The following is a 10,507-nucleotide window of genomic DNA, read 5'->3' on the forward strand; positions in this document are numbered from 1 at the left end:
CCATACATAGGTGAGTCATACCACTATATTCTTGCTGGCTCCTGGATTGGAGACACAGGGCTGCATAATTTCAGACTAATTTCCCAATGTGAAGTTCAATCTACTTTTAATAACGGGGTTAAAAAAACAACAACAAAAACAAAAACACCTCTTGGTACCCCAAAAAAATCTCCTTATCACGGAGCCACGCCCAGTCCCCCGCCTGACAGACAGCTCCTGCGGTCCCAGAGGAAGCCAGGTATCGCGAGAGTTGAGGAACTGCTGACTACACCCGGAAGGGGAGGGCGTGGGGTGGGCGGGCCGCTGAGGGTCACTGGTTCCCCAAAGGCCGGCAACCGAAATCCGTCTGCTACTGGGCGGGCCGTGGGGCCCCCATGGCGCCGAGGTGGAACGTTGTGCTCTTCATACAGCTCCTTCTCAGCCCAGCTCTCGTGCGCAGCTCCAGCCCTCTCCCCCTGGTCCTCAACACGTGGCCATTTAAGAATGCAACCGAAGCAGGTGCGGGGCGGTAGCCGGGGGCGGGGACTGCGCTGCGATCGCCTGCGAGCGTGGAGGACCGGCCGGCTGACCCCACTGAGGTTACGGGAGCCGGGGGCGCGGGCCAGCGCCAGACCGGGCCAGGCCGTCCGCAGTCTGGCTTTGCAGCCCTTTCCGCACCCACTCCGTCGCTGCGTCTTTTGCAATTGACCGTGACTCTGTTCTTTACCACTTCTGTATTTTCCGTCCTCATCAGGCCTACTCCTTCTCTCCACCCCCGCGCCAGTACATTCTCCACCCTGCTGCTGACCCAGAGCAATTAGAGCCTTTTTGCATGGACTCTTCCTGGGGCGCCTAAGCTGTGTTTTGCTTGCAGTCATTCTGTTCACGGGCTATCTCCTGTCTACCTCTCCACTTCTACTTTCTAATCCCTCAGTTCTTCCCTATAATACCCTGTACTCCAGCTTTGCAAACGATTACTAATTTACCAGAGAAAGCGTATTTTCCTCCCTATATGCATATATGCTGTATTTGTTACCTGGAATACGGGGTACCTGGTACCTTTCTGCGAAGCTTGTCAAAAATACCGGTGATTAGGCCCCACTTCCTGAGATTCTGAGATTTTGAATTAACTAGAACCAAGGCATCCGTTTTATTTTGTTTTGTGTTTTTAAAGCTCCCCGACTGATTTTGATTTGCAGCCATGATTGAGAACCACTAAGCTAAAATATTAACTCTTCCAGGAAGCTTTCCCTGATGTACTTACTGCCCCTCCGTCCAATCTGAGTTATCTTCTGTTCTTTGCTATTATCCTACACATGCCATTATCTTGGAATTGTCTCATTATATTGTGTGTTTGTTTCATTCATTTCAAGACATAATACCACAAGAGTAATTTCAGACCCCTTCTTGAGGCTGCTAATTTAATTTTCTGGGGCACATTTGGCTCCAGAGCCCCATTCATATATTGTAAGCAGTGCAAACATTCAGAAAAAATGAGACACGCTGTGAGAAAGAAATTCCCACTGATAATAAGATAGAAAAGAAAGTGCAGTAGCCCAGGAAGGGACAGTGTACGTTGCCTATAGCTTTTCGAAATATACTTTCAAGCCAGTATGGCCAGTAGTAATACTTAAATTATTGACCAATAGTAGCATCTACCGTTTAAGGAATTCTCTTTTTATTAGTAAAGAAATTGACCATTGAAGACCTTTTTTTTCATTTTCCTAGTCAATGTACAGGGCGCTAAAAGCATGGCCTCTGGAGCCAAAATGGCTACTTTTGAATACTGCCTCTATTACCTACTCTCTTTGTGACCTTGAATAAGTCACTTAACCTGTCTGGGTCTGTTTCCTCCTATTTAGAATGAGGAAAGTAATTGTAAAGTACTTGCCTAGAAAACTGTTGTGAAGATTAAATGAATTAATTCATGTGAAGCCCACATGTAATTTGCTGTTATGGTACTGTTACTGAAATCTGCTGTGATAGATGTTATCTCAATAAAAGTATTAGTTATATGTATTTTTAATGATCTAATGATGCAGAAGAAATTTATAAGGCTATGATTTAATGAGTTTTTAATGTAACTGTCTTTTAGCAGTTTCAATTGTAACTTTAAATTGAAGGAGAGAATACTTTCTTTTCTCACACACACTAGGTAGAAATACACATTAATAAGTGTAAAAACTCTCACTTTGCATCAATAGCCAAAGTCTTCGGATTCACAGTACATAGTTGGGTTATATAACTTTGTATCACTGTCTATATCACTCTGACTCCTTTGTAGCATTTAATATACTAATTGACAAATTCAGTTTAACTTAGAGTAAATATGGGGGGAAAATGTAAAACTATGAGTTCTCAAAACATTTCTGGTTTGTTGCATTTGGCATTGAAAAAATACATATATAAACAAGCACTGTTGGGATTTGATTAACAGCGTGGAAGACATTAGCGTCTGGAGGTTCCCCCCTGGATGCTGTGGAGAGGGGCTGTGCTGTGTGTGAGAGGGAGCAGTGTGACGGCACTGTGGGCTTTGGAGGAAGCCCGGATGAGTTTGGAGAAACCACACTGGATGCCATGATTATGGATGGGTAAGAATGCTCTCCAGGACAGATTTGTCTCTATGCCTTCGCTTCATGTGGAGCTAAATTTATAGTCGATTAGTCTTCTACAGAGAGCAAGAGAGATGATTATGTAAGGTTTGGTACAGGTCAAAAACCCTGGCTTACTGGAGCTGGCCTTTCCAAACACAAGGAGTTTCCCTTTCAGTTAAAAGAAAATCATCATAATAATAGAAATATCACATGGATGTTCTCCTTTGCACAGGAGAACACCAAACTAGAAAAACATGTCTCTGACCTGGTAAACAGTCATTCACCTGCCATCCACAAAGGCCGTGGTTTGCCTGACCTGAAGCCTTAAAACTCCTTTAGAAGCCATATTAAAAAAAGACAGGAGAAACTAAGATAAATTTTAGTGCTGTTGGATTATATGGTACATTGATTTTTTATTTGTTCCTTAATTTGTCTGATTGTGGGAATTTGTATGAACTTCATGGATGTGCTGTGACTTCTATGTTAAGTTGATTTTTATCCTACAAAACACTATGGCTTAAAGGAAAGCAATATTTTTTTTTAATCTATGAACCTATGAAAATACCTTAATAAATCTTACTCCATTTTTCTTTTTCCTTACAGCACTACTATGAATGTAGGAGCAGTAGGAGATCTTAGACGAATTAAAAATGCTATTGGCGTGGCACGAAAAGTACTGGAACATACAACACACACTCTTTTAGCGGGAGAGTCAGGTATATTTTAACTATATTAAAATAGTAGATGAAAGCCAACTTAAGTTCAAATTCCAGCTGTTTTACTTAATATCTGTTTAACTTTGGATAAGTTACTTCTAAATTCGAATTTTCTCCATCTTTAAAATAGGATTTTAAAAAAATTAGTACATTTGTAGATGGGGAATTACTGGACTGAAAGAGGATTCAGCATCATTTCTCTTCCTATATTACATATTATAGATGTAAGACCCATGGAACACTGCTAACATAGGAAGATGGGTACAGAGGAGTTTTGCTATGGTGGTGGCACTTACTTGAATGCCTTTCATGTTAATAGCAAAAACCATATAGTGACCTATATCAAAAATAACTTAATGACGTTTTAGCTCACAACTGCAGTCTTCAATGTTGTTGAAATATAGAGTTGAAAACTACCTGACTAACAAAGGATCTGTTACTCGTTCATGGAATCCAGTTGTCCCTTTGGTGTCTCAAAGCTTGTTACGTGCTGGGCATTCATCCTAGTGAGAGGAGTAAGATTCTTAGTTGGTGAGCAGTGTGCCTTTTCTTTGGTAAAGAAGAAGAAGGGAGATTGTGGAGGGGAGGGAGACAGCAGAACAAACTGTCAAAACACACCCCAAGGGTCCCAAGCAGATCAGTTTTGGGAAGGACAGTTGTGATCTAGAAACTGATGCCTTCAGAACTGTTCATGTCTGAATACTTCTTTGTGTACCCCGGGGTGACTGTACCCCACGTAAGAGACAGCTGAACTATAACACTTCCTGTCCATATATTTTGTTTAGAAGACAGTACTTCACTAATTTCCATTTTTCCTTTCTTCCCAAACTCTAGCCACCAAGTTTGCCGAAAGTATGGGGTTTGTCAATGAAGATTTATCTACCAATATTTCTCAAGCTCTTCATTCAGATTGGCTTGCTCAGAATTGCCAGCCAAATTATTGGAGGGTATGTATACATAATTTTAAAAAATAAATTATTTGAAAATATTATATGCCATCGCTTCTGCTCTCTGTGGTCTACCTATTGCCTAAGGTGCTATTTAGCACCCTGGTTGCACTTTAGAATCAGTTGGCTCTCTGGGCATGGGTGTTCTCAAAAGCTCCCTAGCTGCATGTAGGGCATGTCCCGGGTAGAGAACTACTAGTCCTGGGCAAGAGTTTCCAAACTCGAATGTTCTATGGGGAGAGAGGGCTGCCTCAATCAGAACCGTTCTGCTTGTATTTCCTTAAAATGAAAGATCCCAAATCTGAAAAAAAATCAAAGTTTGGAAACCATTAGTCTACAATATTTCTTAGATTTTAGCTATGTGACGTGTACGCAGCCTCTTACCCTTGTTTGCATGGAGGTTTTATCCTATTAGGTGTCTAGTATGTCACTAGGGGGATACTTTATCTTTAAATCAATGAGACCTTTAGCATCAGTCAGTTTGTCTTTGACATCCAGGGTTTTTCTGTGGACTCTCTTATTCTCGTATCTGTTTCTTCCTCAAATTCTCATTACCGGGGAGTCTCTGAGGTTAGCACTTGAAAGAGGCTACTGTGTAAAATCAGGTCAGGGGAGGCACTTCGTGTACTCATAAATAAGACATGAATAGTACGTTTCTTGCTTTAATACTAATCCATACGTAGAACCTAAATTTATGAATGTGGATTATTTCCTGAGCCTTTAAGATTCTTACAGGAATCTAAGAGTAAAATTTAGAATATGTTCATGTGAACCTAGCTTTGGGAAAAAAAAAGATGGTTTTAAAATAGATTTTGTTTTAAATCTCATAATTCTTTGGCCAGGGAACAAATTCTGAAATTTAAAGGTCAGGTTGCATACTTAATTCCTTTTAGGATTAAAATCTAACAAAAAAATATTCATTTATATCTGCCATTATGCTGAGAATTTTAGGCATTTAAAGGAGAAAAATCAGGGATCTTTTCCAGATGATGTAGTTTTCTATTCCACATTATGTAATTCTGAGAGTAGGCTAGGTATTTAGTAAAATTGTATCCATCTGTTCACATAAGACTTAGTTAATCTTTGACTTCTAATTCTTATCTTTTAGTGACCAGATGTCCGTTTGGTTTCTTGCTAATGTTTAGAGATTATACATAACTACTTGCTGATTTCTAAAATCACCCTTTCTAAAATAGAAAACTTAAATCTTGTTTACAGAATGTTATGCCAGATCCTTCAAAATACTGTGGACCTTACAAACCACCTGGTATCTTTAAGCAAGATGGTTCTACCTATAAAGAAACAGGGGATAATTACGGTCATGATACTATTGGTAATTTGCCTTTTATACAGTTTTCATGGTTAAAGTTCAGCCATTTTTAATTGCCTTTCTGTAATTCTTAACTTCTTCATCCCTATTTTTGTACCAGAAGATGATTTTATTTTAACTGGCAAATAACACTATACACACACACATGCACACACATTCTTTTCTAAGCATCTGTATACATTTTGGTAAATTACCTTTTTTTAAGACCCCTAAAATCTAATGACTATTCACTTGTGGATTTTTAAATCTTTATATTTAGTTCTTTAAAAATTTGACATTGTTTGCCACAATCAAGAGATCTTTCCAAGCTGTAATGTTGAAAATTTCCATTAGGCTGTATTAGTGATTTTCTTTGGAATTCCCTTTGAAAAATAACATTGAAAAGTAACCGAGCAATTGGAGAAGTATGGGATATTTACCAAATGATGCTATGAAACCAGGTCATTGAAAAGCACAAATTATACCACTGCTATAAGTTTCAGCATTCTCAAGTTTTCTGTTTCTTATACCTGACATTAATGAAAGAGGATATTTTGAGGTAAATTTTAGAATTGATACAAAGATTTTTTAATTTTTTTTTTTTTTTAAATTCTAGGCATGGTTGTAATCCATAAGATGGGACGCACTGCTGCTGGTACATCTACAAATGGTATAAAATTCAAAATACATGGGTTAGTGTTTCTAAAAGAATAGATCTCACAAATTTGTATTGAGTGTAAATTGGGAGTGCTGCTCTGGGAGATGCAAATACAAAGCAAGCCCTGTCTTCATGGCTGACATAAATAAATGTGAAAGAAAAGAAATTAGTACCTGCTGAGTTCCAAAGGAGAAGGTGTCCTGGCTGGTGCTATAGCATTCAGGGATGGTGGTGGTGATCTGATTAGGCTGCATGAGTTAGGGAATCCAGTAGAGGGATTCAGAGAGCTGAGCCTGAGCCTATGGAAGGGGTGGGAACATCCAGGCCAGGGCACTAGTAGATCCAAAGTAGTACATGCTCAGTTCAGAGTTCTCCCTGGCTGGAAAGGAAACTGAGTGTATGTCAGGTACAGGCGTGGAAGACTGGAGTCAGATTTCAGGGGTCTTAAGTCAGTTTAAGGATTTCTGGATTTTATTTCAAAGTAGTAGAAAAGCATTGAAAGTTCATTACGAGGATAAACCTTGGTAAAATTTTGACACATTAGCTAGAAAGCAGAAATAGATTATAGGTGAGGAAAGCCTATATGAACCTGTTGAGATAATCCAGAAATTCGGTGATCAAGGATAGTAATAATAGTCACTATAAATCTGTGCCATCTTGAGAGATAACCAGCTGGTATCTAGTTCTTACATAATTAATGTAGGTTTGTGGAAACTGAAGTCGAATAACTTAGGAAATCCTTTGTCTCTGTGTTCTGATGAAGAAAATACTTAAAACAATAATCAGTGGCTAAGTAGAAATATCCCCTATTATTGAAATATCATAAAATAATTGTTTTTACACTTGGTTTCCTGTCCTAAATTATTGTGCTGTGTCCTCACAGTCGAATAGGAGATTCGCCGATACCTGGAGCTGGGGCCTACGCTGACGACACTGCAGGAGCAGCTGCAGCCACTGGGGATGGGGACATACTGATGCGCTTTCTACCAAGGTGTGACTTCTTACCTGTGTGACTCTTAGAGATCTTTCGAGGAGATATTGTCTATCAAAATATAAAATAGTTTGTGCCATATCATCCAAATTTATGTGCACAAGAACTTTTGAGAAATTCTGCTTACAATTCTACCTATCCTGTTGGTAATATGGTAATTCAAATTAAGTAAGTATAGTCCTCTGAAATAGAATATTTCTCACTCTACTTCACAGATGAGAATACTTAGGATCCATTTAAATAATTTATGACAGGCCACCGAATAAAGGAACTGGTAATTGATGATAAAAGTAAGAAATGCAGTCACGGTGTACAATTACTGAAAAACAATCATAGCATCTAGATGGTCCGCATATGCATAGTATTTTCCCTATTGATGGTAGTAGCATCATTTTGTATTTAAATATAACCTCTATACATTATGATTTCTGGCTGTTAGTACTAAGTAACAATTATTCAGCCAAAGACAAAAAATAATAGTCCTTATCTGAAACTAATGGCTGGATGAAATGAAAAGATGGACATCGTATCAAGGTTTACTTGCTTTCATGTTGATGCTTTCATAGGCGTACGGACTCCTGTTCACTTGTTTTCTATCAAATATAACAGTTTTGATAGTTTTAGATTTCTAACTTAAAGTAACCAAATTTGGAGTTAGTTTACTCTGTGATACTAAAATTTTGCCTCTGTTTCAATCAGCTACCAAGCCGTAGAATATATGAGAAGAGGAGAAAATCCAACCATAGCTTGCCAAAAAGTGATTTCAAGAATACATAAGTATTTTCCAAACTTCTTTGGGGCTGTCATATGTGCCAATGTGACTGGAAGTTATGGTAAGTTTAATTTGGAATTTGTATTTGTGTGAACTTGCAAATGTTAATGAAAACATACACTTTAAAATATTGTGGTGTATTTTATGCCTATATAATGGAAGTAGGAACTACATTGAGTTGACTACTGGGTAGGTATTAATTGATGATCTGTTAAGACCCACAAAGTGTTAAAAAGATACCTAAAACTCTCCTTTGATTGACTGCTGATAGTTCCGATTCAGTCTATGGCTATTAGTTCTTATCTTTGACTTCTGTCCTAAGTAAACATTAGCTTCAGCTCCACTACATGGTGAGACGGGCTAATCTAGTCAAATGCTTTTATTAATTAGAAGTAGATAGGGATAAATTATCTTCCCTACTTCTTTTCTATTCATTATTTAATGTCTCAGTCATTTAGATCTTCTTGGGGCTCCAAGGTATAAAATGCATTACTAATTAGTAAACCAAAGAAGTTAGTGGAGTTATTTTTATGCTACATTTGAGGAATGTCCTTTGCTCATTTAATTTCTTTATGAGCCTATCACAGTTTCAAAGCATTTCCACATCAACCACTGCTGTTTCTCATTAGTGAATTTTCAGATGCGGAAGATATACAGCTTACTGATCGATATGACTTATTAGGTTAGACTGCTTATTATTGTTCTTTGATCTTTTACTTCCCACAGTTCTGTATTTGAAAAACTTGTTTGAAGAATTCCGTATTCTTTTTTAAGTACTAAGATACAAAAGTCAATATAAGTTATGGGAGGGAAAGGCTTTATATATAAAATAAGTCAGTTTCATTGATTCCTTCTTAATAAACCTTAGTTTATTTCTCTCGAAGTTGGATTTAACAGGATGTAAAATGATAATTATATAATTGTAGATTAATTTAAAACTATAAATGATAATTAGATAATTTTAGATGAATCTATCCCCTTATATGTAATGTAATGGCTTTGGAAGGGGACCCTTCAGGTGTTTGCACATAGATAGGGCAATAGGAAACCTCTTCAGTACGATGAACTTGATTAGACAGAGGGCATCTTGAAAATAACTCTCCTCACTTTCTATAAGAATAAAAGGAGCAAAGAGCAGGAGCATGGGGAGGGGAAGATTATGGATGCATGATTAGAATGTATTAGTGGCTAGGGAAATAAAATCTTCAGCATGTGCCAGAATTTTTTTTTTTTTTTTTTGCTAAGAAAAGGATATGGGGCCAGCCTCGTGGCTCAGGTGGTTGGAGCACGGTGCTCCTAATGCCGAGGTCACCAGTTGAATTCCCACATGGGCCAGTGACCTGCACCCTCTACAGCTAAGATTGTGCACAATGTCTCTCCATGGAGCTGGGCTGCTGTGAGCAGCCGGAGGTTGGCATGTGCTGCTTCTGGCTGCTGAGTGCTACCTAGTGGCCGGCAAACATTGTGAGCGGCCGTGGGCTGCTGTGTGCTGCCATGAGTGGCCAGTGGCCAGTATGAGTGGCCAACAGCCATCGTGAGTGGCAGCAGCTGGCAAGAGCTGCCGTGAGTGGCCAACTGACGACCAGCAACAGACTGCCTCAGCCAGGGGGAGCACGAGGCATGGACCGCATAATACCAGCATGGACCAGGGTGCTGTGTCCTACACAACTAGACTGAGAAACAACGTCTTGAACCGTAGTGTGTGGCGGGGAGGTGGAAGAAAGGGGGAAAAAAAAAGAATGCATGCACGCTTATCTTTAAAAAATAAAAGAAAAGGATATGAACGCAGTAAAATAATAGAAGCAATGACAACATGCTTATAGCGCAAAAAATCAGCCTACATTCTGAGGTTCAAAGAGATGACTTACCCACTACTACCTTTCTTCCCTCTCCTGGCCTGTCAACTACTCAGCACTAAGGAGGATGACACAGTACCCTTCATGTGCCTTAGGTGGACATCAGGTATACAACAGGCGATGTCTGTGCAGTTGTAAATATGTGCATTCTCCAACTAAACAATTTTCTCTTTTCTTGGCCTCAGGTGCTGCCTGCAATAAACTACCAACGTTTACTCAGTTTAGTTTCATGGTTTATAATTCTCAGAAAAATCAGCCAACTGAGGAAAAAGTAGACTGCATCTAATCCATCTTTTCTGTCAGCATCTATATTTAAAGAAGAAAGATGCAAAGGCTGGAAAGGTTACTATCACTGCAGAGTTGCATTCTAAGTTCTTTGTGTAAAATAAACACAAAAATAAATTTATGCTGAAGTCGCACTTTTACTTTGAATATATGAAATTTTTTATTACCTATTTTTAAGCTTTGTATGAGACTATTGCCTGAAAATGAATATGTATGTGTATGTATGTTTTAATGTTTAAATTTTAAGTGATACTTGGATTTCTACTCAATGTTTTAAGAAATTGCTCCTTTGACGATTTATTTCCATAATGATATATTAAAGTCAAAAGAAATATCTGTATTTTAGATACTTAAAATAGAGTATCCGTGTTTTTTAGACCCAAAGAAAAAGTAAAGATGA

General features: G+C 38.5%; 1 protein-coding gene across 1 annotated transcript; it reads left to right on the forward strand.

Annotated features, from left to right (window-relative positions):
* Positions 1 to 296: 296 nt before the first annotated feature.
* On the forward strand, positions 297 to 10,241 carry AGA (aspartylglucosaminidase). The gene is made up of 9 exons (XM_019749475.2): positions 297 to 498; positions 2,417 to 2,570; positions 3,177 to 3,289; positions 4,124 to 4,236; positions 5,455 to 5,569; positions 6,162 to 6,237; positions 7,087 to 7,194; positions 7,894 to 8,027; positions 10,008 to 10,241. Exons 1-9 carry the CDS (start codon positions 375 to 377, stop codon positions 10,106 to 10,108), a joined length of 1,038 nt encoding a protein of 345 aa, XP_019605034.2. The 5' UTR covers positions 297 to 374; the 3' UTR covers positions 10,109 to 10,241.
* The last annotated feature ends 266 nt before the right edge of the window (positions 10,242 to 10,507 follow it).

The sequence above is a fragment of the Rhinolophus sinicus genome, linkage group LG04 (assembly GCF_036562045.2).
Source record: "Rhinolophus sinicus isolate RSC01 linkage group LG04, ASM3656204v1, whole genome shotgun sequence".
Lineage (NCBI taxonomy): Eukaryota > Metazoa > Chordata > Mammalia > Chiroptera > Rhinolophidae > Rhinolophus > Rhinolophus sinicus.

Bases quoted from the DNA above. Each gene is read 5' to 3' on its own strand.
- AGA (XM_019749475.2), top strand. From the start codon at position 375: ATGGCGCCGAGGTGGAACGTTGTGCTCTTCATACAGCTCCTTCTCAGC. The intron at 2,571-3,176 runs GTAAGAATGCTC...TTTTCCTTACAG, and splicing joins GATGCCATGATTATGGATGG to CACTACTATGAATGTAGGAG. The intron at 3,290-4,123 runs GTATATTTTAAC...CCCAAACTCTAG, and splicing joins TCTTTTAGCGGGAGAGTCAG to CCACCAAGTTTGCCGAAAGT.